The following is a 26,699-nucleotide window of genomic DNA, read 5'->3' as shown; positions in this document are numbered from 1 at the left end:
GACAATATCCTCATAAATTTCAAATCACAAACAGCTCAAGTAATTTGTGTCATTGCTAGTGTCTGTTGATTACTTGCTGTTCAAAGTAACAAAGGTTGATCTTTTATCAAAACGTCCTCTGCTGAAGGGAGTCAACACTGAATTTACAGCAGTGGCTGATAGAGCAATGTCATGCCACATTAGAAACATAGGAACATAGAAAACCTACAGCACAATACAGGCCCTTTGGCCCACAAAGTTGTGCCGAACATGTCCCTACCTTAGAAATTACTAGGGTTACCCATAGCCCTCTATTTTTCTAAGCTCCATGAATCTAACCAAAAGTCTCTTAAAAGACCCTGTCGTATCCGCCTCCACCACCGTTGCCAGCAGCCCATTCCACGCACATTGGACACACGATCCTCCAAGTATATACTCTTACAGATATTGCTATTGCAGCAGACATCTTCTAGAGTTCTGGTGTCAAAATTGGAGCAGATCAGGGAAGAATCGTTTGCTGAAAATAAAAGATGTTGCAACAAGTGCTACTATACATTTGTCACAGATGTAGCCTCAAGATTCGGGGAAGTAGATTTAGGATGGAAATAAGGAGGAGCTGCTTTTCCCAGAGAGTTGTGGATCTGTGGAATTTTCTGCCCAATGAGGCTGCCTCAGTAAATATATTTAAGACAAGGTTGATTTTTGCATAGTAGGGGAATTAAGGGTTACAGGGAAAAGGCAGGTAGGTGGAGATGAGTCCATGGCCAGATCAGCCATGATCTTATTGAATGGCAGAGCAGGTTCAACAGGCTAGATGGCCTACTCCTGCTCCCATTTCTTATGTTCGTGTGTACCATCTGGCCGAGAATGCTAAATTTTATAAAGCTACATGGAAGGAGAGGAAAAGGCTGACCAGGCAGGCGTGACTCCATGCTGTGGTGGAATCTCCTGCCAGCTCTGCCATTTTCTGGGATAAGGAAAGGAGTCTGCAGTCAGAAGGTCCCTGTTGTGGCCAAACAGTGACCAGGGGCAGTAACTTTTTTTCCATCAGTTTAGGTACTCCCAGCTTATAGAGGGACACCCGACAGCAACCAGGAGCAACAGAGGTGAGAACTGCTTCTACCCTAAGGTAGACTATGAGGGATGAGTGCAAGAAAGAAAGTGAAGATGAAAATGATCATGAATTACAAAGAGATCTTGATCGGCTGGGCAAGAGGGCTGAGGACTGGCAAATAGATTTTAATTCAAATAAGGGTGGTGTTGCATGTTTGGAAGATGGATGAGGGTAGGACTTTCACAGTGCAGGGTTCTGGGAAGTGTTGATCAAAAGGACCTAGGAACTTGTGTATGATTTCCTGAAAGGTAGTGAAGAAGGCTGGGCACTGAGTAGGGAAGTCGGGATGTTATGTTGCAGTTGTATTAGATGCTGGTAAGGCCTCATTTGGAATACAGTCATGTATATAATTTCCAGCCCCCTGCTATGGGAAAATTGCCGTTAAACTGGAAAGGGTGCGGAGGGGATTTATGAGGATGTTGCCAGAACTCGGGAGATTAAGTTATAAAGAGAGATTCAACAGGTTGGGAATTCTTTTCAGATGCAGATTCGTTTATTTATTATGTGTACATCAAAATACACAGTGAAATGTGTCGTTTCAATTAACAACCAACACAACGAAAGGAAGTGCTAGGGACAGCCTGAGAGTTTCACTGCACATTCCAGCACCAACATAATGTAGCCACAATGTTCAGTAGAACAACACAAGCATCAACAACAGTAACAAAACAAGGCAACAATAAAACAAGTTCCATTCCACACACACACCTCTAACCCCAGGCAGGCTTCCTCTGGACGCTCAAACGTGCAGACATTGGGTCTGGACCCACAGTCGCAGACTCTCAGACATTGGGCCTCTGACTTCTGGCTTGAGTAATGAGTCCCCAGTCTCGGCAGCTACATTGGAAAGAGGAGGATATACAATGGAAATACCCATCACTTTTCACTGGAGTGTCACAGAATGAGTGGTGATCTTATGGAGGTGTATAAAATCATGAGAGGAATAGAAGGGGTGAATGCACACAGTTTTTATTCCACAAGAACTAGTAGGAATAGGTTTGTGAGAGGGGAGGGATTTAGTACAAACCTGAGGGGCAACCTTTCCACCCAAACTGTGGTTAGTATACAAAATGAGCTGCCAGAGGACCTAGTTGAGGCAGGTATATAAACACATTTAAAAGACTTTTGGACTAGATACATAGAAAGGAAAGGTTTAGAGGGATGTGGGCCAAACATAGGTAAGTGAGAGTAGCTTAGATGGGAATCATGGTCATCATGGAGCAGATGAGCCAAAGGGCCTGTTTTCACATAGTATGACTCTATGACTTTAAGTGGCACTGAAGTAAAAGGTTGGTCATGCTCTTGCTGAATGCCACAACAGGCTCCTTCTTCTCCATCTTGTTCTTGTGTGGAGACTGTTTGATTAAAGGCTGCCTGAGAGGAAATTAACATCTCGTGCTGCTGAAGCTTCCACTGGGTCTAAGTGTGAAGGTTGACAGAAAGTCCCAAGGCTTGCATCGCTGAAGAAAATGGGTGGGTGGCCACTTCATTCCCTCTGCTCCTTCTCTACAGTCAGAGGGCAGAGCCCAGATGATGTGGAAGGTCAGCAGAACAGGTGCCCACCCTTCATTCCTTGCCCTTCTCTCCGGCCTCCACGTCCTCAAGCTCTCTCTGAGAATTCAGTGATGTGCTTTGTCCTGTTGCTTTGTCTGAGTTCTTACTCCTGTTTTATTTTCTTCTCTCTACTGCTGATCCATGGACCACACAACTGATATCTTCATCCCCAAGGATTCTAGATGAAGCTTTCTACAAACAACCGTTCGCCGATGTCATTGGCTATGTGTATGTTGCCTTTCAATATTTCTCTTTTCTATTCTTTCAAATCCTTCCTGAAGATGTTCATAAGCAAAATACTACAGATTCTGGAAATATAAAATAAATTCAGAAGATTCTGGGCAGATAAGGCAGCATCTGTGGAGAGAGCTGGATTGTTAATGGATGAGGTCTATGACCCTTTATGAGAACCAGTGCTGCTCAATTTTGCCAGCACTCTCAGTTTTAATTTTGGATTTCCAGCATCTGTAGGTTTTGTTTTTCTATAATTTTTTGTTATTGTAGATACAGTGACACATTCTTCTCTTTTTAATATATCTTAAAAATGGATTAAATAGTGCCTAGATTGACAAGTATTGCTAACATTCTAGGATAGTAGGAAAGCTATGTAAGGTTATTGTTAGATTGCATTGGTCTTCATGTGTAAGAAAAGATCTTAATGTATTGGAAGCAATTTAGTGAAGATTTATTGCACTAACACCTGGAATAGTTGGGTTGTCTTATGAAGTAAGGTTGGACAGACTAAGTCTGTATCTATTGGAGTTTAGAAGAGAGAAGGGGAACTAGATTGGTGGAGTGTGGAGAGGATGTTTCTTCTTGCAGGTGAATCTAACATTAGAGGTAATTGTTTAGAAATTTGCACGCGCACACGCACACAGAGACACACATCCTCCTGTGGGATCTTTGGAACTCCCTTCCTCAAAGCCTCCGGGAGCAAGGTCTTTGAATAGGGCAGAAATGGGTCAATAGTTGATAAACAAGGAGGGGAAAGGTTCGGGTCATTGAGATGTATAGCACAGAAACAGAATTTGATTTATTATCACTGACAGGATGATATGAAATTTGTGGTTTTGCAGCAGCAGTACAGTGCAAAGTTGTAAATTTACTATATATTACAAAGATAAATAAACAGTGCAAGTAAAAAGGAACAATAAGAGTGATATGGGTTCATGGACCATTCAAAACTCTGACGGTGGAGGGGAAGAAGCTATTCCTGAATTGTTGAATATGGGTTTTTGGACTCCTGTACCTCCTCCCTGATGGTGGTCACAGGTCCCTTGACTCACTGTATGTCTTCCTGTCTACACCAAATCTACTTGGCTGCATTAATTCAGGATGTATATCGTATACATTTCGCTGACATTAAATGCACCTATTGAAACCTGCTGAATTCCGTACCCTAAATGCCATGCTCATTCAAGGACCTCCCTCTTCAATGTTCTTGCTGTTCATGCCTCCTCCACCTCCCTTGGCAGCTTATTCCAGATACCAACTACTCTTTGTGTGAAAAGTCTACCCCTCAGATCCCCTTTAAACTTCCTCCCTCTCACCTTAAACGTATGCATTCTAGGTTTAGACTCCCCTACAATGGGAAACAGACTGACTATCTGCCCAATCTATGCCCCTGATGATTTTAAATACATTTCAACCTCCTGCACTCCAGGGAAAGCAGACCTAGCCTATCCAATCTCTCATTATAACTTAAGCCGTTCTGTCCACATGGACCGAGACAGGAACATGGAGCAGTGACTACGATCTGATCAGTTGTAATCTTCTTAAGCAGAGGGCCGTCTTGCTGGGTTGAGGGCCGCATTCTGCTCCGATTCACACAAAGCGACACAAATTTAGCTGCTTTTTAATGTGAGACCATCCTCCTAGCTGGAGGACAGAAATGGTCTCAATCCACTGACTTAGTCACTGTCTGTTTCCAACCTGTTTAGCAGCTCCCGGACCTGTTTGCTTTTAACTGTTTTTCTGTCCAAGGGGCTCCAGGACCCGTGGCCCAAAAACACAGAACATCATCTGCTTAATTGCATCAATAAACCTGTGTGGATTTTAAACAAAGGATCTAGTGCTCTCCTGGCATATATGACAAATAAACTCCTCTCAGACTCTCACTGGTATCGATTATAACCAACGTTTCAAGACAAACTCTGCCAACTTCTTCAGAGATTATGCCTGGATTGTGACATTCCCCTCAACAGTCTCTTAATTACTTTATTGAGAAGTCTGGGAAATTATTAAACTAAAAGGAAGAACTGGGAGAGGCAGGTGGAAAGGTTTTGTCCAGACTTGTTTGGTTAACTGATTGATTTAATATTGTCACATAGCTAAGTACAGTGAAACACAAACAAAATGCTGGAAGTCGGGCAGCATCTATGGAAAGGAATAAAGAGATACCATTTCCAGCCACGACCCTTCATGAGGAAAAACTTGGCTTTGCACGCTATCCACTCAGTTCATTTCACAACATAAGTATGTCAAGGTAGTAACAGAATGCCAGATAAGGTGCTGCAGTCGCAGAGGAGGTCAGGTTAGGTAAAGACCTAAAGGTACATAAGTCACCCAGACCAGAGGAACTGCACCCTAGGGTTCTGAAAGAGGTAGCGGTAGAGATTGTGGTGACATACGGTAAGTAATGATCTTTCAAGAATCATTGGATTCAGGGATGGTTCCGGAGGACTGGAAATTGCAAGTGTCACTCCACTCTTTAAGAAAGGTGGGAGACATCAGAAAGGAAATTATAGACCAGTTAGCCTGACCTCAGTGGTTGGGAAGATGTTAGAGTCAATTGTCAAGGATAAGGTGATGGAGCACTTGGTGACACAGGACAAGATAGGACAAAGTCAGCATGGTTTCCTTCAGGGAAAATCCTGCCTGATGAACCTGTTGGAATTCTTTGAGGAGATTACAAGTAGGATAGATAAAGTGGATGTAAGGGATGTTGTATATTTGGACTTTCAAAAGGCCTTTGACAAGGTGCCACACATGAGGCTGCTGACCAAGTTAAGATCCCATGGTATTACAGGAAAGTTACTAACATGGTTAGAGCATTGGCTGATTGGTAGGAGGCAGCAAGTGGGAATAAAAGGATCCTTTGCTAGTTGGCTGCCAGTGACTAGTTGTGTTCCGCAGGGGTCAGTTTTGGGACCGCTTCTTTTTATGCTGTAGATCAATGATTTAGATGATGGAATAGATGGCTTTATTGCCAGGTTTGCCGATGGTACAAAGATTGGTGATGGGGCAGGTAGTGTTGAGGAAACAGGAGGGCTGCAGAAGGACTTAGACGGATTAGGAAAATGGATAAGAAAGTGGCAAATGAAATACAATGTTGGAAAATGAGTGGTCATGCACTTTGGTAGTAGAAATACAAACGTTTCTAAATGTGTGGACTATTTTTCTAAACAGGGAGAAAATCCAGGAATCTGAGATGCTGAGAGACTTTGGAGTCCTTGTGCTGAACACCCTAAGGGTTAACTTGCAGGTAGAGTCAGTGGTGAGGAAGGCAAATGCAATGTTAGCATTCATTTCAAGAGGTCTAAAATACAAGAGCAAGGATGTGATGCCGACACTTTATAAGGCACTAGCGAGGCCTCACTTTGAGTATTGTGAACAGTTTTGGGCCCCTCATCTTAGAAAAGATGTGCTGGCATTGGAGAGGGTCCAGAGGAGGTTCACAAGGATGATTCCAGGAATGAAAGGGTTATTATACAAGGAACGTTTGATGGCTCTGGGTCTGTACTCGCTGGAATTCAGAAGGATGAGCGGAGATCTTATTGAAGCCTTTCAAATGTTGAAAGGCCGAGACAGAGTAGATGTGAAACGGATGTTTCCCATGGTGGGAGAGGACAAGAGGGCACAGCCTCAGGATAGAGGGGCGCCCTTTCAAAACAGAGGCGCAGAGAAATTTCTTTAGCCAAAGGATGGTGAATTTGCGGAATTTGTTGCCACATGCAGCTGTGGAGGCCAGGTCATTGGGCATATTTAAGGCAGAGATTGATAGGTTCTTGATTGAACAGGGCATCAAAGGTTACAGGGAGAAGGCCAGGAACAGGGGTTGAGGAGAAGATTTTTAAAAATCAGTCATGATTGAATGGCGGAGCTGACTCGATGGGCCAGATGGCCTAATTCTGTTCCTATGTCTTATGGTAATAAGGTGCAAGAGTCACGGTAAGGTAGATTGTGAACTCTAGAGCTGTGAGTCCAGGCTCCAAAGCAAGAAGTGACGAGTGGAGATGATGAGATTGTAATCTGTAACAACTGGCTAAATCTCAGAGATAATCCCTGTGGGTTTATGGTGTCAACAGTTTTGCTGTGAAAAGGTGTTTGTATATTGAGCATGTTGTAACACGCAAGACTAATTACAGCCAGAATCACAAACTCTTAAAAATCCCACACACTGATAAAATCACCCTTCCAAATGTTATCAATAATGTGCCTGAAAATACAAGAGTTTACGCCACCACTCCATGGTTCCAGAGGCCTTGTATCAATGCTGACCTCCAGCGCTGTCTGTGTGGAGTTTGCACGTTCTCCCTGTGACCGTGTGGGATTTTCTGGTTTCCTTTCACATCTCATGGACTTGTGGGTCAGTAGGTTAATTGGCCAGTGTAGCTTGCATCACGTTTAAATGGGTAAGAAATTAAAGGGGAAGTATGGGAGTGCATTAGCTGCAGATGTACGGACAAATAAGGAGAGGAGGAATGGGTCTGATGGGATTACACCCCAGAAATCAGCATTGACCCAATGGGCCAAATGGTATTGGCTTATTATTGTCACATGTACCAAAATACAGTGAAAAGCTTGTCTTGCATACCACTTTCACAGATTAAATCATTACACTGTGCACTGCGCTAGAAGCAGCAAAACACTAACAATGCAGAATAAAGCGTAAAAGCTACTGAAACAATGCTTTACAGGGGAAGAATGAAGTGCAAAATGTTAACGAGGTAGATTATGAGGCCAAGAAGCCAGTTCAGGTAAAACTGGGATAGAAGCTGTCTGTGAACCTGGTGTTGTGCTTTCGGACTTTGCACGGGTGAAGGGAGAAGGGAGAATGACCAGGGTGGGTTTGATTTTTGCTGTCTGCCGTACTGAGGTTGTGGGAGGTACAGACAGAGTCTATAGACTGGAAGCTGGTTCCTGTGATTGGCTGAGCGGCATCCACAACTCTCTGCAGTTGCTTGCGGTCATGTGCAGAGCAGATCCTGCACCAACTGGAGAACATCTGCAGATGCTGGACATCCAGACAACACACACAAAACATTGGAGGAACTCAGCAGGCCAGGCAACATCTAAAGGACTGGTCCTGCCAAAGGGTCTCAGCCTGAAACCTCGACTGTACTCGTTTTCCATAGCTGTCTGGCCTGCTGAGTTCCTCCAACATTTTGTGTGAGTTCCTGCACCAAGCCGTTATACATCCAGACAGAATGCATTCTACGGTGCATCAGTAAAAATCGGAGTCAAAGGGGACATGATGAATTTCTTTAGTCTCCTGAGGAAGTAGAGCCATTACTGAGCCTTCTTGGCCTCCACTTGTGTTGAAATGTGTAAATAATTGTCAGACCTCTTCCATCATTGGTGTTTAATTGTAGTAGAGGAACGGGGAGGGCATGGGATTGAAGGGCTAGAACATCATCTACAATCTCTCATCAAACTGACTGCAATCTCATTTGTCTCAGGTGGTCTGGGAAAGGATTCTGTACGGTATATTCTGACATTGCTGTAGTCAGATATTGGGTAGTAGATGCGTGCAAGATCTAGAACGACTGCTTACTAAACTGATTTGGACTATTGGGGGTTTGCTGTTAATGTTATGAAGCAAGGTTAGCAGAGCTGGGACTTTTCTCTTTGGAGTGTAGAAGAATGAGAGGGGACTTGATAGAGGTCTACAAGATTATGAGAGGCATAGATAGATAGGGTGGATAGTCAGCACCTGTTTCCCAGGGCACCAATAGCAAACACATGAGGGCATATGTACAAAGTTAAGGGAGGGAAGTTTAGGGGAGACATCAGGGGTAAGTTTTTTACACAGAGGGTTGTGGTTGCCTGGAATGACTTTCCAGGGATGGTGGTGGAGGCTAAAACATTAGGGGTATTTAATAACCTCTTTGACAGGCACATGGATGAAAGAAAAATGGAGGGTTATGGGGTAGTGTGGGTTTAGTACTTTTTTTAAGGATTATATGGGTCGGCACAACATGGAGGGCTGAAGGGCCTGTACTGTGCTGTAATGTTCTATGGTTCAATGGTTGCAAATGTAACAGTCAAGAGACTGGATGGGATTTAACTCAACAACACAGAGTCCATTGAAAGAGCATTGGCAATCTGGCTCCATCTCTCTGAGTTTTAATTTCCAATGAAATCGTTTGACATAATCATTGCTTTTATTTATTGCAGAGTTCTGGTGCAGTCTGCTGCTCATCGGTGATTCAGTACATTGTCCAGTTTTGTAACACATATTTTTTTCTTTCCAACATGTGGTGAAGCACAAACATCAAGCAACACTGCTACAACCTACAACAGTTAAGTGAACTCTTCTCCCTTGTTCACACTGTATTGAGCTCTATAGCTGGAAGAGCAGCCCAGGAACAGAATCCTCCCTCCGACAACACCCATCTGTTTCTGGACTTCATTCCTGGGTCGTGAGCTCATAGAGGGAAGTAGCTACCTGTGAAATGCTGGTGTATGACAATTTGTGTACATAGAGTATTATTGCAAGAACATTTCCTCCACACCCTGTTCAACAGTAGAGTGGTGTGATTCATCACTCCTGCAGACTGGGATTGGCTCAGCAAGGTTGCAGTGGACTGCAGCTGCTCTGTGTTCCGGGAGCAGATTTAGAGTAGGATGTAGAGCCTGGTCGGGCAGTTGACAGAACCTTTCAGTAATGAGTACACTTCTGTTATCTACAGATCACAACATACACAGGCATCAGAGGTAATTACTCCCTCTGCCACAGTGACAAATTCACAGACATTGCATCCTGTCCTCAACACCAAGCTGTGTCTGGGTTACACTGGCTAAGGTGTGCAGTCCTGGCCTGTCTGTATCCTAGTGGCAGGTGATGCACCCAGTAAAGCCTCACAACTCTGGAGTCCTGGTTCGATCCTGACCTGCAGCGTTATGGTGTGGAGTTTGTATGTTTTCCCTGTGACCTATGGGTTCCTCCCAGTGTGCTCCCGTTTTCTCCCACTTCCCAGAGATGTCAGTGGAATAACTGGCCGCTGTAAACTGCTGGCATCAGAGTGCAGAAAGACCAACATCTCTTTGAAGCTCCAAGCCTCTAGACTGAGACTACTGGGGAGAGGAAAGATGGTTGGTCTGGTACTCTGATCAGCCGTGGTCTCAAAAAAATCATAGAGCATGGATACAGGCCCTTCAGCCCACTGAATCCATGCTGGCCATCATGTGCATGTTTACCCTAATCCCATTTTCTCTCCCCACATTTCCTCAACTCCAGCCAGATCCCACCCTTCACCCACACACAGGGGGCAGTAAACTGCAGCCGATTAACCCACCAATCCGCATGCGTTTAGGCTGTAATAGAAAACTGGAAATGCATTTGGTCAAAGGTAGAAATCCAAGCTCCACACAGGATTGGAGGTTGAGGTGCTAGAATTGGGAAAGGGTCTGTGTAATCCACTCGAAAGAGATGGGAGAAATTATAAGGAAAGCTAGAAAATGGAAAATAACTACCTTGCCACCATCTTCATAGGGGAAAATAAACAAAACAATGTGAAATTATGAAAAGTTCTGGAAGTGAGAATGACTAATTTGACGAAATCAGTGTGAAAACATACTGAAAATTGACTAAGCTGAGGGCAACAAACCCCTGGACCTGATCTTCAACTGCAGGGTTAAAACAGTGAGCTGGATAAATCCCTCTCCAGATCCTAGGACGATCCCATGAAGTGGGGGTTAGTATGAGAACTCCCACTGCCCAAGAAAGACGCTGTGAGTGGAAAGGTAGTGAGCCTGGCATTGATCATTGGGACGTCAACAGTTAGGAAGGACTTGTGAGTACTGTGTTTGGATTTTTTTAAAATTACCAACGTGCAAAAGTTATTAAACAAAATTAGGATTCATAGATTCAGGATTGATTATCAGACTGACAATGAGAGGGAATTTGATCTTAAAGAGGACTGTGTGTTCAGAGCTACTTGAGGGAAATCAGAATCGAGTTTATTATCACTGAAAGATGGGGGATTTGCTGTTTTGCAGGAACAGTACAGAACAATACATAATAAAAGACTACTAGGAGTTGTATAGAAATATTTTTTTAAAAAGCAAGGAGTGTAAAACAAGGACAAAATAGTGAGGTGGGTTCCAGGGCCATTCAGAAATCTGATGCAAAAGAAGCTTTTTATAAAACACTGAGGGTGTGTCTTCAGGCTCCTGTGCTTTCTCTATAGTGATATCGATGAGAAGAGGGTGTGTTCTGGATGGTGAGGGTCTTTAATGATGGATGCTTGCTGCACTGCCTCTTGAGGTGTCCTCAGTGGTGGGGGAGGCTGAGCCTAAGATGGAACTAACTAAATCTGCAGCCCTCTGCAGCACATTATGGTCCTGTGTTTTGAAGCCTCCATGACAGGCTGTGATGCAGCCAGCCAGGATGCTCTCCACTGCACATCTATAGAATTTTACTGGGGTCTTTGTGACATACCAAACCTCAAACTCCTAACAAAGTAGAGCCCTGGTGTGCCGCCGTCACGACTGCATCATTGTACTGGGCCCAGGCCGGGCCTCAATGTGTCGGGCAGCATCTGTGAAGGCAAAGGGACGGGCAACACATGGGGTTGAAATCCTTCATCAGGACAGGTACAGGGTTGCGACCTGAAACGACAAACTCACCCCACCCCCACCTTCCACATCCTCAGGTACTCCCTGATCACGGAGTCCCTCCAGCAGATTGTGTGTTGCTCCAGTTTCCAGCATCCTCAGTCTCCAGTGTCCCTTGCTAGGGTTGTGCCGTTGAGGCTCTGAATGTTTGCTTCAGGGACAGAGGGATTGTGTATGAAATTATGAGATGCCTCGACAGGATGAACAGTGAGGTCTCAGCAGTGATACTCAGTAAACCGAGGCAGGGACCTGAACAGCTAGTAGAGAAGTGGAAAGGAGTTGAGATAAATAAACTATTTCTCACCATGAAGTAAGGGTGGAGAACTTGCAGCCTGAACATCTGGTTGGAAAAGGTGGTCGGGCATGTGAGGGCCTACGACCAGCAAGAGCTGGGAAATGGGATTAATTGAAGGTCCATTTGTGAAGGCAGGAGGTTGATCGGCTGTAAAGGGAAGGAGAGTTACCTGGGCTGCTGGAGGACCAAGAGCAACCTGTGAAGGACACAGGGCCACAGCAGTGGAAAATTAACGGAGGTTTCCAGGGTTGAGCAAATGGAATTACAGGGAGAGTCTGGGGTTTCATGAACATCACCCTTCATTGTCATTTAGAAAGAAAGCAGGGAGAACTATTTTAAGAGAGCACAAATAGCATTTCAAAACAGATAGCAGGAATTAAATAGTTGTCCTTTCACACCCTATTAGGACAGAGGACACAGTGACAGGTGAAGTCCAGGAAATTGGCTCTGGCTCAGACTGGGAACGTGTCCTACACCTGTGCGATTTGAACTCGAAGACCAGCAAGCCATCCAAAGATGTGTCGCGGATGCGTTCTGTTCTCCTCTCTCTCAGCCAGGTACCCGTGGCTCTGAAGTAAAGCCAGAGGGTTCGGACCAAGTTTTCGTAAGAGAAAGATTAACATTGGCGCTGTCTGGAAGGATCGCTGGTGTTGAAATCTGCTCCCATTCCTTGTCCTCTCAGGTTACCGCCTGGTGAAGGAAGGTTGTGTCCAGGAGAGGGGCTTCATCTATACTCAGTAACCAGGCATTGGCTGTATGCTTTTTGTGAATAGTGGCTCTGCTGTTAGTGGTCTGTGTTCACTGAATGGTGCATTGTTTCCTTCACAGATGTAAATATGAATTAAAACTGGATTATAAACCAGTATTACACTGAAGATAAAATAAAATTTACCACAGCAGTGTGAAGCATTTTGTCACTTTCAGTGTTTCAAATACAATCAGTGGCCACTTCACTAGACACACCTGTGCACCTGCTTGTTAACGCAAAAATCCAGTCAGCCAGCCATGTGGCAGCAACTCAATGCATAAAAACATGCAGACGTGGTCAAAAGGTTCAGTAGTTGTTCACAGCAAGGATCAGAATGGGGAAGAAGTGTGATCTAACTGACTTTGACCATGGAATGATTGTTGGTGCCAGTTGGGGTGGTTTGAGTATCTCAGCAACTGCTGATCAGGGATTTTCATGCACAAGTCTCTAGAGTTTACAGGGAATGGGGTGAAAAACCTAAAAAAAAATCCAGTGAGTTGCAGTTCTGTGGGTAAAAACACCTTGTTAATGAGAGAGGTCAGAGGAGAACGGCCAGACTGGTTCAAGCCGACAGGAAAGGTGACAGTAACTCAAATTACCACAGGTTACAACAGTGGTGTGCAGAAAAGCATCTCTAAACGCACGACACGTCAAACCTTGAAATGGATGGGCTACAGCAGCAGAAGACCATTTATTTAAACACAAGTTGCTTTGGTGTTTGCAGTCTTGCTGTGATTGAGTTTAAGGCTTCAAGTGAGAACAGAGGGTTCAGAGGCAGATTACTGTGTCAGAGATCATTGGTCTTAGTTCCCACCGCCCTCTGAACCTGTCCCACATTAATGTAGTTCAACACCAAATTAAATTCTGCTTCCATGTCTCCTGCACACTCAGGGCAATGTGAAGCAAGTGTGTTAAAACATGCACAGTACACAAGAGAAACATACACAAAATGCTGGAGGAACTCAGCAGGTTAGGCAGCATCTATGGGAAAAAAAAGTACAGTCGATGATTCGGGCCAGTCCTGCCAAAGGGTTTCAGCCCAGAACATCGACTGTACTTTTTTCCATAGATGCTGCCTGGCCTGTTGAGTTTGTCCACCATTTTGTGTATGTTGCTTGGATTTCCAGCATCTGCAGATTTTCTCTTGTTTGTCACAGGACATGAGGTGTGTTGTGAACAGCAGCTCTGCAGATGGCTTTAATTTCTGTGCCAATGTGAAAGAGCAGTGAAGAACTAGCCTCCTGTTCTGCACTATCCATCACTATAACAGTCATTATCTCAACACAGCAGGAAAATGTTTCAGTGGAACAGGATGGGAGGCTCTCTCAATGTTAGCAAGACCAAGGAGCTGATAGTTGACTTGAGGAGCAGGAAACCAGGAGGTCCATTAGCCAGTCCTTGTTGGAGGATCAGAGGTAGAGAGGGTCAGCAAATTTGAATTTATTTATTGAGATACAGCATGAAATAGGCCATTCGGCCCATCGAGCTACGCCGCCCACCAATCTCCCAATTTAATTCTAGCCTAATCACGGGACAATGTACAATGACCAATTAACCTACATCCTTGGACTGTGAGAGGACACCGGAGCACCCGGAGGAGACCCATGTGGTCATGGGGAGAACGTACGAACTCCTTACAGGCAAAGGCGGGAATGGAACCCAGGTCACCAGTACTGCAGAGCGCCGTGCTGACCACTATGCCACTGTGCAATCCTTTGGTGTTATCATTTCGGAGAACATGTCCTGGGCCCGGCTTCGGGAGGGGCTGAAGATTTGGGAGTGGTGTAAAGTGGGGGTTGAAGTACTGGGAAGGGATGAGGTGGGGTGATGTAGGGAAGGGCATGAAGCACTTGGAGGGTGAGGTAGGGGACAGAGGTTGTGTTGTTGGCACTGTACCTGGGATACAGGGAGAACTGTAAAGGTCTCAGCCTAGCATCCAGAAATCCCTGGGTTTGGTCAACCAGAGTAAGAAGTCCCTCTCTCCTGCTCTAACCATCTAACTCTCCCACTCCTAGGCAAACAATTAAAATGGTGTTCTTCCTCTCATTCCGAATGTCCTGTCCCATCACCCTCATTAGCAAGATTAGAAACAGCTTGTCAATTTGTGCTGACTCAGGGCAGTTTTGTTCTGAGATTTCAACCGAACAGAATCGGAGTGAACGTGCCACCAGCTCTCTTCACTCGGAACACTTCAGCACCCCCTGCTAGAGGGCACTTCTGAAACTAGTTCTCACGATATGAAAAAAAGCAGAAGAGAGAAGGGGAAGGGAAATATTTATTAACAATATAAGAGAAGATCATTAGAATGCTATAGAGAAAGATTTTGGACTAATGACCTTAAAGCCTTTCCCTCTCATAACTTCAAAGCACTTTATTGACATTTTGTGGGAATATTTTGATTTTGAACAGCATAATCTCACAAATATCGACGGGATGCAGGGTCGGATATGATTTTTTTTGGGTAACCGTGACGAATGTTTAAATATTGGTATGAACACCAGAAGATCTCTCCTGCAGAGCTGTTGCATCCACTTAATAGAAAAGATGGGGGCATGTTTTCACTTCTTATCCAAAATGTGCATCTCTGTCAGTGTAGTCTCCCTTACCCCAGTCCTGTACCACCTTGATGTGCTGGGTTCTGCGCTCAAATCTCCGCAGTGGGACGGGGCCTGGGACATTCAGAATCAAGGACAAGAGCGCTCCCAGCTGAGCAAAGGCTGACATTTCACATTAGCTGAATACACTGACTGTTAAAACTCATCACTACGGAAGCGTATATTACACCTTCAGACATCAGACACCCACAGGAGCCTCTTAACTAAGTGTCCACTTTCTACTGTACTCGTCCTGAATGGGGGCATTGCTATGTTTTGAACTTGTATTCCAAGTTGAGACAATACTAATCTCAAATGTACACACAGAAGCGAAAGTGGGAAGGAAGGTTTTTACCCGTCAGCGGAAGCTGGATTCAAAGCATTAAGTGAAATGACCGTGAGGAAAGCCAAGTGAGCCCATAAACAGAAAATTAATAATACAATTCACAGACAGTGCAACAGTCTCATACACCCAATGATTTGTTCCAAGTCATTCTATGCAGAATAATTGTTTATCAAAACATTGGGCCCTGGAAGCAGAGTCCACTGATATAAGTTACCTGGCATTATTTGTGAGCCAAGGAAGTGAAGTCAGCAAGCTGTCCAAACACAAGTGTGTCCTGCATCCGAGCTTTCTCCCGTCCTCATCCCACAGAGGTTCCAACAGAAGGCCACTACACGGCAATCATTGTGTATGTAGCACAGAGGCTGGTCACTTGGCTAAGAAACCCTCCCAGCATTTCAATCACAAACAAGGAAAATCTGCAGTTGCTGGAAATCCAAGCAGCACACAAACGAAAAACTGCTGGAGGAACTCAGCAGGCCCAGCAGCATCTCTGGGGAAGAGTACAGTCAACGTTTCAGGCTCAGACCCTTCAGCAGGACTCAAGGGTTTGGCACCAAAATCTTGACTGTGCTCTTTCCCATAGATACTGCCGGGCCTGCTGAGCTCCTCCAGCATTTTGTGAGTGTTGCTTGCCAGCGTTTGTGTGGTGAACTACATATACCTGTCTGGACACGCCCTCTGCTGACTGCTCCTGTGGCTCCTCCAACAGACCCCGGTATAAAGGCGATTGGAGGCACTGCTCCCCCCTCAGTCTCCAGGATGTTGTGTGGTGGTCTCTTGCTGCTAATCGTGGTCTCTTGCAGCTAATAAAAGCCTATCGTTCGCCTCCCGTCTCCGAGAGTTATTGATGGTGCATCAGTTTGTTTGTTAGGCACAGTACAGTACAGGCCATTCTGGTCCAATAGCCCACACTGCCCATTTACAAAAATGTGACCAATTAATGTTCTAACCCATACATCTTTAGAATGCAGGAGGAAACCAGAGCACCCAAGCTCACAGGGAGAACAGACAAAAATCTGACCGGCTTGAGGAGGCGTTTGAACATAAGAAAGCCAAATAGCAGGAGCTGGTCGAGCAATGCCAGAGACCAGGGTGGACGGCACGATGGGAGCCTAAGGCTTTGCTGGCTGCTCATAGTGCAGAACCTACTCTCTCCTCGACAATACAGGGGCTGCAAAGAACCATCAGGGCCGCCATAGCTGAACACGCTATGGATCAAGAGGCGTGACGCGTGGCAGATAAGCCACGGCTGGATCACCTGGGCAATGGTGTCTGACGTTGAAAGACCCTAAACAGCTGATGACCCCAGGTTACGTCTCTGATGATGCGTCCCGGCGCATTCATGGATGGATCTCAGCAACATGGGCGGAAGCTGAATTGAACTAGGGTCACTGGCGTAATAATGTTACACTAACCGCTGCGGTACTGCCCCAGTGGATTACGAACAGAAACTAGCACCAACCTGTTTCTTTTACAGTGCGGGTTAGCTAAACCCGAAGACGGTAGATATTTGAAATCTGAAATAATATCAAAAAATGCTGGACACATCCATCAATTCAGGCAGGGTTTGTGGAAGGAGAAACAGACCTATGAAAGACTATTTATCAGAACCCCACACCTACCTGATCTGCAGAATGTTTTCAGCGATAGATTTTTTGATATACTAAAGCCAGGGCTGTGATAGGCATCAACATTTGCCACACTAAGGAGCAATGTGTCACTTTCTCAATGTTATAATCCCTTCCTACACATATCCTGTCAAATGATCATTGTAAATGAGGCCCACTTGTTTCCCCCTTCACTCACTCCACTGCTTGCATGCACAGCCCTGACTATATCATTAAATACAGACCAGCAGGAACATTCGTACTCTCTTGACACCTTCCCACATATCCTACACTCAGCAGTGCCCAATTGCTTCTAATTTTGCAGGAAACCCTTCTGTAATGGAAACAAGAAATTCAAACGAAGTAACATTTTAAAATAGCTTTAATATCTCTAAATAAATAAATTATATCAGTTATACAAAAGTTTAAAGTTAAATACACATCTACAATAGCTGCTGTTAGTAATAAATTATGATTAATTATGTAAGGCATCTGTTCTGATACACTGCATGCTTGAATGTACAGTACATTTCATGACAGTTAATTGATCAGATAAAGGTTTTTTTTTTAACATTTTTAACTCTTTTTAACATTCCCATGAATAGCTGCAGGATCTACCAACACTTACTCTAAAAATATTTGTCTTTTGCCCTGAATAAATTTTCTCCTACACATCACCATCAATGACTCTTTCTGTGAATCAAAGGGAGAAAGTGTCAATTTATTGATCCATTGATCCATTATTGATCATTCTTGCATGTGATAGCTACTTTTTGGGGGGGAATATTTTTAAGCTTCTTTCAAAAGAAGCTTCTAATTTTGTTTCAGTCGTGAAATAAAGAGAAACGGGACTCCTGGAAGCCTTGACTGTGAGGCACAGCCTCCAAATCGTGAGGAACGCTGTCATATTTAAATACTGCAAATGTTCAAATAACTAAAGCAAAAACAGTAGCTCCTCATGCTTCCAGTTGCAAAGAACGGTTGGACCAAATATAATTATACCCCACTGCTTTCTCCAGTGAAGTGCTGCTCACTGCTCGCATTTCCTTCCACAGAGTTGCCATATTCAACTGGAACTCCTAACTCAGTTTTTCCAATATTGGATACCACTGCAGCTGCAAAGATGAATCACAACACTCTCGTTCCTGCCTGCTCTGTGAGGGGGCCACAATATACCCCACTTTAAGGTGCACTTTCTTCTAAACACAATTGTTTTCAAACATCCAGCATTTCAGATGACTGAATCTGATTATTGTGATTTATATTGGCTCAATGGTCAAGTATTTCTACTGAGAAACCTGGAAAGAAGGTTACATTTGCTCTTTTTGATCAAATTTTGAACTATCATTGCAACTTTGAAATCAGCAGGATCTCAGATGATTGATAATGATTCACAGTTTTTGGTGGAAAATAGTGACTCATCACATCAACCAGCAAAAATCTCATTTGATTAAACTGTAGCCTAATATCGTTCTTCAGACTTGAGACAGAAGAGTCTGGGATGCTGGGACCTGGAGCATCACACAAAACACTGTATGAAGAACTACTGGCTGTTTTGAAAACAGTTAACCTTTCATTCGGGAAGAACATAATCTCGACAATACAAAAACCAGGTCTTATTAAATTCCTGAACTGTGAATGTTAAATAGGCAGTGTATTTACTGAGCTCCGTCACTTGCATTGAAAGGTTTGCACCACAGTACAAAACACAAAAAAATGCCACTTTTCAGCTTAATGACATACATAGTACAGCATCCAGAACTACACACAGCATCCCAAGTGCAATCTCATCAACGCCTTGTGCAGTATAACATGACATCCCAACCTTTTTACCCAGTGGCCCATCCAATGAAGGCACGCATGTCACATGTCTTCCACACCATTTTGTCTACCTGTGTCGCCACCTTCATGAACTATGTTCTTGTACTTGTAGGTCCCTCTGAATCTTTTCTCACTTAGTGTACAACTCACAGTGGAAAATACCATTTAAGTGACCATTTTGCAGAATACTTCCATCTGTCTGCCTTGCCTTGTTCACCCTCAGTGATGTCTCTTTCCCTTCTTGTCTTTGATAAAGTATTGAAAGTTCTTCAACCTAAGATGCTCCCTTGTTACTCTTCCTACCGACGCAGTCTGACTTGCTGAGTATTTCCGGTGTTTTCTGTTTTTACTGCAGAAATCCTCTATTCAGTCAGACAGAAATGCCGTCCCATTTCCATTCCAGTCACTTAATTTCCTTATCCTTTCTCATTCGGACATTTCTGTCCTTGGCCTCTTAAACCACTGCAAACTTCTAATTACAATGGAATGGATCAGCTGTGATTAACATCACCTTCACCACCCTCTCTCAGAAAGCACTTCCACACTTCAGCTTCACAACCTCAGCATCTCCGCCCAATCACATGCATTCTCTTTGCTCTCTCCACTGCCCCTCCTTTCTGCAACTTCAGTGATCAGGCCCACTCACTCTTGATGCCTGACCTGCTGACATCCCTTTTATTTCACCTTTTGAGCACAAGAAGGTAACCTGATAGAGTTATATAATATCACGAGGGGCATAAACAGGGCGAGGGGCTGAGTCCTCTTCTCAGGGAAGGGGTGCTAAAAACAAGATTTAAAAGAGAGATCGGGGCAGCTTCTTCATGAAAAGTGTGGGCGTATTTGGAATGAATTGCCAGAAGTAGTTGTTGAGGCGAGCACATTAAAAGACATCTATGCAAGTACGTGGATAAGAGAGGTTTGTGGGCTGTTTGCCAGATGGGATGAGCGTAATGACCAATGATCGAGCACAGCCGACTTGGACCGAAGGGCCACTTTCAATGCCCTATGACTCTGGCTCTAAATTGCTGCTTCCAAGTCAATTAACAACGTGCCTTCGTATAATGCCCTCAACATCTCAAGGCCTTCACCCAAGTAAAATTCAAAACTGAACTCAACTTATGATCTCTTTTCCAGACAAAATTATAGTGATTGTCAGGACCTCAGAGACCTATTCAATCTCCCGAGAGAATAACCTACCAAGATCCTTGCACCCTTTCCTCACCAAGGATCAAATAAATCCAAATCAGGAGTTATTCTTTGTACCAGACACCTGTCCGGTTTCTGTCCTTGGCTGAGCTTACCAGGGCAAAGCAGATCTACAGCCAATGCAGCATCCAACTAGATCATCTCCTGGTTAACACAATCCATCTGCACGCAAGCTTTTTAACAGGTGTAGGCTAACACAGAATTAACTACTTTAGATCAAGTAGTATTTCACACAGTCCATTATTGTGGAGGGAAAAGCATTTCTTCCAATCTTTAGGTGAAGTATGTTTAAATATGTCCTCACTGTAGGCTGCATTACCATCCGTGACAACAGATATTCAAGCTTTCACTAGGATAGAAAGGGTATGATTCACAACAATGGGGCTGAAGTGGCTGAGCCGAGAATGGACAATTCCAGTACATGAGAAAGAGATTCTACAAGAAGCTCTTTATAACATTGAGAATTATTGAGCAATTCAATCTACAAACACTTCAGTCCAATAATAATTATAATAAAGGTTCTAATACGAAAGATAAATTCCACTGTCCTCTGGGAGTACCAGCTCCGAAGATTTAGTGGTCTATATTTCTATTCTCTATTGCAAAGTGGCTAAAACCCCCATTAATACGGGTTGCTGCAGCTTGATTTACGTTACATCATTTCCAAAATACATCATTTAAAAAGGCAAAGCATGGTGACAAGGCTGAGTTCCACCCCACATATTGTGGGAGGAACTTGATTTCCTTTCTTGTGGAATTGTGTCCCATTCGCTTGTCCAATCAGCTGTCTGGAAGGAGCTGTGCTTGGATGTCCACACGGCAGATTGGACACTTCTTGCTGGTGGCCAGCCACTGGTCGACGCAGGCTTGGTGGAACAGGTGCATGCAAGGGAGGCGCCTGAACAAAGACAAAGAACGATCAATAGCACTGCACCGCCCGTCGCTTGCACCTCATATGCCAGATATGACAAACACACGAGAGTCTGCAGATGCTGGAGACACACACTCACACTCTGGAGGAACTCGGCATCGGTGGAGGGGAATAAACTGTTGACATTTTGGGCCAAGACCCTTTGATTATCAGGATGATGGAAGTCCTGAAGAAGGATCTCAGTCCGGAATGTCGACTGTTTTTCCCTCCAGAGAGGCTGCCTGACCTGTTGAGCTCTTCCAGCACTTTGTGTGTTACCAAATACTATTCTGTGACCTTTATGCTCCGATTGTCACTTCCACCTGCTGGAAGGAGCAATTTATTTGGGGATCCTGGGCTAAATTCCACTTCTTCATGTCCAAACCATAGTTATCAGTTTCCCAGATTATTTACTGTGGTCCAGCTGATGGTTCAACCTTTGCCCCCTATTCCAGGACCAAAATCAGACCGACTTCAACCATTGATCTACATGAGGCTGATAAATCCTACTTGTGTGCAAATTCAAGGCTGGTTCATGAGCCATCGACTGAGGTGTAGAAAGGAGGAGCAGTTAAGGTTTGGTGCAGGGACCTGATGTGTTATGCTTTTGTATGGGCCTTACAGTGAAGATCCTTGCCCTGTCACATAACACTCCTGCCAACAATCTAGACCGAATGTGAGACACCGGTCAACATGGATTTCTTCCCCTTTCTCCAGAGCCACCCACCATTAAAGCAGGTATCAGTAATGAACCAAACAGTAGAATTTCTGGCAGCCTCCAGTGTGCCAGCACACCCTCCTGATGAAGCATTCAACACCCCAGCACAAAGCCCATTAGACTGAGCAGAAGTGATTCCCGACCACCTGTATATTGGATGAGTTATTGATGGTACTTCAAACCATCAGAGAAATGATGGGTGGTATTGTGGTGCAGCTGGTTGGTCAACCTCTGTCTCCATTCCTGAACCAAGATCACACCAACTTCAGCCACTGAGCTACAGTAGGCAGATTAATTTTGCTTATGGGCAACTCATCCTCCGCAAAATCCTCCAGATTGACTGGGTAGATAGATGACCTAATGTCAACCATCCTTCCAGGGCCAATCCTTCCAACTGGTTCAGGCTTAACCAGTTACAGCAGCTAGTCCATGCATTCCACATCTCTAATACTAGAATCCAACTTTACTCCAAGCTGTGTCAGAGAAGGAGCTTCCCGGAGGACAGAGAAAATACTACAAGGACGCTCTCAAAATCTTCTCGAAAAAATGTAACATCCTCACCAACTTGTGAAAATTCAAGCCTGGGTCTGCGAGTCTGCTGGGGGAGCTGGAACTCAGTTGTCTGCGAATTCACAAGTCCACAGGAGGCTGGAAGCCGAGGAAGGTGGCCTGTCCTGGAGTTAGAGGACTGTGTATGTTGGTGGGAGGGAGGGAGGGAGGAATGGGGCTCGTTTCGCTGTCGTTTGGTATTTTCTGTTTCATTGTGCTCTGCGTTGTCCTGCTGAGTATTGTGAGAACGCTATGTCGATGCTGGAACGTGTGGGGATACTTGTCAGCTGCAACCTTGGGTGCATTAATTGTTAATACAAGTGAGACATTGCACTGTATTTCGATGTAGATGTGATAACTCAATCTAAATCTAAAATCAATACTGATGGGAGAAACATCCATGGAGACAAAAAGTGCTTCATGTTCTTCAATGGAATCACATGGAGGCCATGCACTGACAGCAGGAGTATGATCATGATCAATACACCCACATACTATCCAGTTCCACCTGTCCCATCAATGGACTTCATATGTGTTACCTCAGGACTGTGGTGGAACCAAGACCCCCTGAATCCCATGGGGTAGAAAAAGAGGAGGAAGATCAGAGTCAGCCCAGTGGAGCAATTTCTTTCTAACATACCTGACATCTTCTCCCTCCTCCAACATACAGAGGCAAATCGTACATTTCTCATCTAAGTCCATTTCCTCTTCTTCCTTTTTACCTTCTTTGATATCCTGTTGTATTCTCTACAAATAATAAAAAAATGTATTAATGTCAGACACCATAAGACATAGGAGTGGAACTAAGCCATTCAGCCCATTAAGTCTGCCCCACCATCATGGCTGATTTATTGTCCCTCTCAGCCCCGTTCTTCCAACCAAGAACCTATCAATCAACGCCCTTAGCAATCAAGAACCTATCACCCTGTGCTTTAAATATACCCAAAGACTTGGCCTCCACAGCCACCTGTGGCAATGAATTCCACAGATTTAACCCACTTTGGCTAAAAAAAATAATTCTCATTTCTGTTCTAAAAGGACATCCCTTGTATTCTGAGGTTGTGTCCTCAGACAAGCAGTGATGATGGAAGCAATTGAAAGAATGTGATAAAGGTGTTATTGGGTAATCTGATGGAGATATAGTGAGGAGAAGAGGAATAAAATCTGAAAATGCCAGTAAAAAATGCAGCGAACGTCAGAAATGTGAAATTATTTGAAATTGATAATTTTATTGATGAACCTGCAAGGCTTTAAAGCATCTAGGCTGAAGGTGAGTTGTTGTTCCTAATGAACCTTCTGCAGATATATTGTTGAGAGTATCCTAGCTGGTTGTATCACGGTCTGGTACAGCGATTCAAGTTTGCAGGAATATAAAAGCTGCAGAGTAGTGAACACATCACAGGCATATTCCTCCCCAGCATCATATGGATCTACACTACGTGCTCTTCAAGAAGGCAACGTCTATCAAAGATCCTCACCATCTGGGACATGCCATCCTCTCTCAGCTATCACAGGGCAAGAACACAGATGCCTGAAGGTTCAAGAGTAGCTACTTCCCTTCAACACTAATCAATAACCCCTAGCAACATTATGACCACTTAGAACTACAATGGAAATACAAAAGAGACTGAAAATCTGAAGTAACACCAAGTGCCAGACAGACTCAGACAGAAAGGCAGCATCTATGGATGGAAATGGACAATTAACGTTTTGGGCCAAGACCCTCTTCAGCCTGGAAAGAAAAAGTGGAGATGGCTAGTATAAAAAGTGGGGGAAGGGGAAGAGCAAGGAATGGAGGGCAACAGGTGGATGGTGGTAAAAGGGGAGTGATGGGCAGTTATTGGAGGGGAAGAATAGGAAAGATGCAGGAATATGGGAGATGGGTAGTAGGGACAAGAAGATGGAATCTGATAGGAGAGGGCAGTGGACCATGCACTGGAGGGAAGGGGGAAAGGAGAGAAACCAGAGGGAGGGCAGATCCAGCGAGTGAGGCAGGAGGAAGAGAAAAGGCAAAGGGGCTGCTGGCATTAGGGAATGTAAAGAGAAACAGAGAGAATTTACCGAAAGTTAGAGAAATCAATGTTCAAGCTGTCAGATTGGAGACTACCAAGGTGGAATATGAGGTGCATTCTCTAATTTGCGTCTCACCTCAACCTGGCAGTAGAGGAGGCCATGGACAGGGATGTTTCCCTCTTCACCTCCTTCCCTTTCTTCCATGATCTACCGAGCTCTCCTTTCAGATTGCAAATTCTTCAGCCCCTTGTCACTTACAGCTAACACCTGCCCGCCCCCACTCCCTCCCTCCCTGACCCAACACCCAGCCTCACCTGGCTCTACCAATCCGACTGTTGCTCCACCCTTTCCCCTCCCTCCAACTTGCTATACTGGCAACCTTCCCTATTTCCTTCCAGTCCTTTTGAAGGGTCTCAACCCGAAATGTCAACTGTTTCTATCCCTCCACAGATGCTGCCTGACCCTCTGAGTTCCTCCAGCATTTTATTTTTTATTCTAATTGTGTTGTTCCTTGTATAATTTAGTTTAATTTATGTTCACTTTTTGTTTTTTTCTTGTTAATGTAGTGTCTCCAATACTTTGTGCCTACAATGCTGTCACTAGTAAATGTTTCATTGCACCTGTGCATACAGGGACTTCTGAACACAAGTACTCAACTTTGATTGTTTCCAGCATTTTCTGTTTTGTCCACACCTTAGGAGTCTTAAAGTTAAAATAATGCATTATAGTAGAGAACTTTAAAACAAAAGTTTTAACACAAAGGTCTTGTTGGATTACTAGAGGTGCACTGAGTATTTATTGTACATTTTAAAAGGTGCACAAAGCACGTCAGAAATCAGCCTGACATCTCGAACGCTTTGCATATCATGCAATCCCATTCTCCTGGCTATACATCTCATTCCTTTCAAACTCAGCCAATTGTCCCCAGCAACCCACCCACCTTCACCATCTTCTGTGAAAGGCAGTCACCTGATTCTTACCTTCCTGTATTTGTGTGGCAAGGTGCATCTCTCAATCATATTCTGCATGCTCCCCCGGCTCACAGTCCCGAGCCTGTCCTCCAACTGCAACAGCTCCTGAAAGAGGCAAGCGATAGCAAGGTGACGTGAACAAATCGGCTGGAGAAAGTCAGTGCGACGAGCCGTGTCGGTGAGGGCCACTATTTCGTGCCGAGCCCTGTAAGAGTGGATGGGGAAGAAAGCCAGTATAATGAGGAGAGAGGGAGTGGTGAGACAGGGTGGACTGCGGAGGGGTGAAGGACTACTTTGCTTATGATTGCCATTGAATGGAGGATCTGCACTATGTGACCTGTCGCTGGGGCTGCCACATCATACCAATCTGCCATCAGGTAGATCTGGAGTCGGACGAGGCACAGGCAACATTGCCCATCCCCTTCTCTACAATAGGGAGTAGCTAGTAGAACCTCTGACTAATAGCAACTGAGCCCTGCATTCAAACTTGTATGTAAATATTGTCTTTCTGAAGTGTGACTACACAAGTTTCCTTTGCGTGTTCTAGTACCCCCCCCCCCCCCCACAACCCAGAGGTGTGGAAGCTAATAGGTTGTGGAGCAGGCTCGATGGGTGAAATGGCCTCATTCTGCTCCTATATCTTAATTGGCCCTGTAAATTGCCCCTTCTGTGTAGAATCCAAGGGATGGTTGATGCAAACGTGGGGAGAATAAAAAGAATAGGTTAATTTGTTTATCACAGGTACATCAAAACTTGAAATGTGCTGTTTCTGTTAACATCCAATACAATCTAACAATGTGATGGGGTCGCCATACATACTGGCACCAACGTAGCATACCCCAATGCTCGGCAGAACGCCACCAAACACAACAAGCAACTACAACAGGAAAACAAGCCCCATTTCTCCTTTGAACACACGCACTCGGCACATGATGTCTAGGTAGGTGGAGATGGTTGAGGATCAAGTGGGTTGAAGCCTCATTTTCCAGTTGTTTGTCTTTATGAGACTATGAAAAGTGAAAATTCTGCCAGATGTTCCAAGGAGTGAACTTAATCCTCCGTAGTCCCCAGGAGTCTTCACCAGTCTCAGCTCAGATGTTCAGCTTATTATTCATTTCATTTTCCAGTTCAAGTTTTCTCCTTTCACCCTTAGAATGTTCTGGAACACGTATGTAACTTAAAGTGAGACATTAGAACATTTTTTGACTGGTTTTTGACAGAAACAGGCCATTTGGCCCAACAAAGCTTGCCGAATTCCTATTCACATAGCATGCTGAAATAACTGTCGAGTTTAGATTTGAAAATCTCTAAGATACTGCTCTCCACCACACAACCAGGTAGTTTTTTCCATGTGTTCTCAACTCGCTGTGTAAAGAAATGCTTCCAAATATTAGTCTGAAATCTCCCTTTAACCAGCCTCTACCTATGGCCCC

General features: G+C 44.4%; 2 protein-coding genes across 3 annotated transcripts in view; one reads left to right on the top strand and one right to left on the bottom strand.

Annotated features, from left to right (window-relative positions):
- The window catches only part of LOC140726223 (clathrin light chain A-like), a 31,692-nt gene extending 19,003 nt beyond the window's left edge, over window positions 1-12,689 (top strand). Inside the window, exons 5-7 of one of the 2 annotated variants that reach the window (XM_073042305.1) lie at window positions 2,822-2,875; window positions 9,136-9,171; window positions 12,190-12,689. In XM_073042305.1, the coding sequence (XP_072898406.1) occupies window positions 2,822-2,875; window positions 9,136-9,171; window positions 12,190-12,361 (262 nt within the window). In that variant the 3' untranslated portion in view covers window positions 12,362-12,689. The remainder of the gene's footprint in view (window positions 1-2,821; window positions 2,876-9,135; window positions 9,172-12,189) is intronic. The other variant, XM_073042306.1, reaches the window with a different exon arrangement.
- A 4,796-nt stretch (window positions 12,690-17,485) lies between these two features.
- Window positions 17,486-26,699, bottom strand: part of ark2ca (arkadia (RNF111) C-terminal like ring finger ubiquitin ligase 2Ca) — a 32,554-nt gene continuing 23,340 nt past the window's right edge. Inside the window, exons 6-8 of the mRNA XM_073042304.1 lie at window positions 25,276-25,371; window positions 22,923-23,029; window positions 17,486-21,003 (exon numbers count right to left, since the gene is read on the bottom strand). Coding sequence (XP_072898405.1) covers window positions 20,886-21,003; window positions 22,923-23,029; window positions 25,276-25,371 — 321 coding nt within the window. The 3' untranslated portion in view covers window positions 17,486-20,885. The remainder of the gene's footprint in view (window positions 21,004-22,922; window positions 23,030-25,275; window positions 25,372-26,699) is intronic.

The sequence above is a fragment of the Hemitrygon akajei genome, chromosome 4 (genome assembly GCF_048418815.1).
Source record: "Hemitrygon akajei chromosome 4, sHemAka1.3, whole genome shotgun sequence".
NCBI lineage: Eukaryota > Metazoa > Chordata > Chondrichthyes > Myliobatiformes > Dasyatidae > Hemitrygon > Hemitrygon akajei.
The sequence above is the reverse complement of the archived record's forward strand: the minus strand, read 5'-3'. Positions and strand labels throughout refer to the sequence as shown.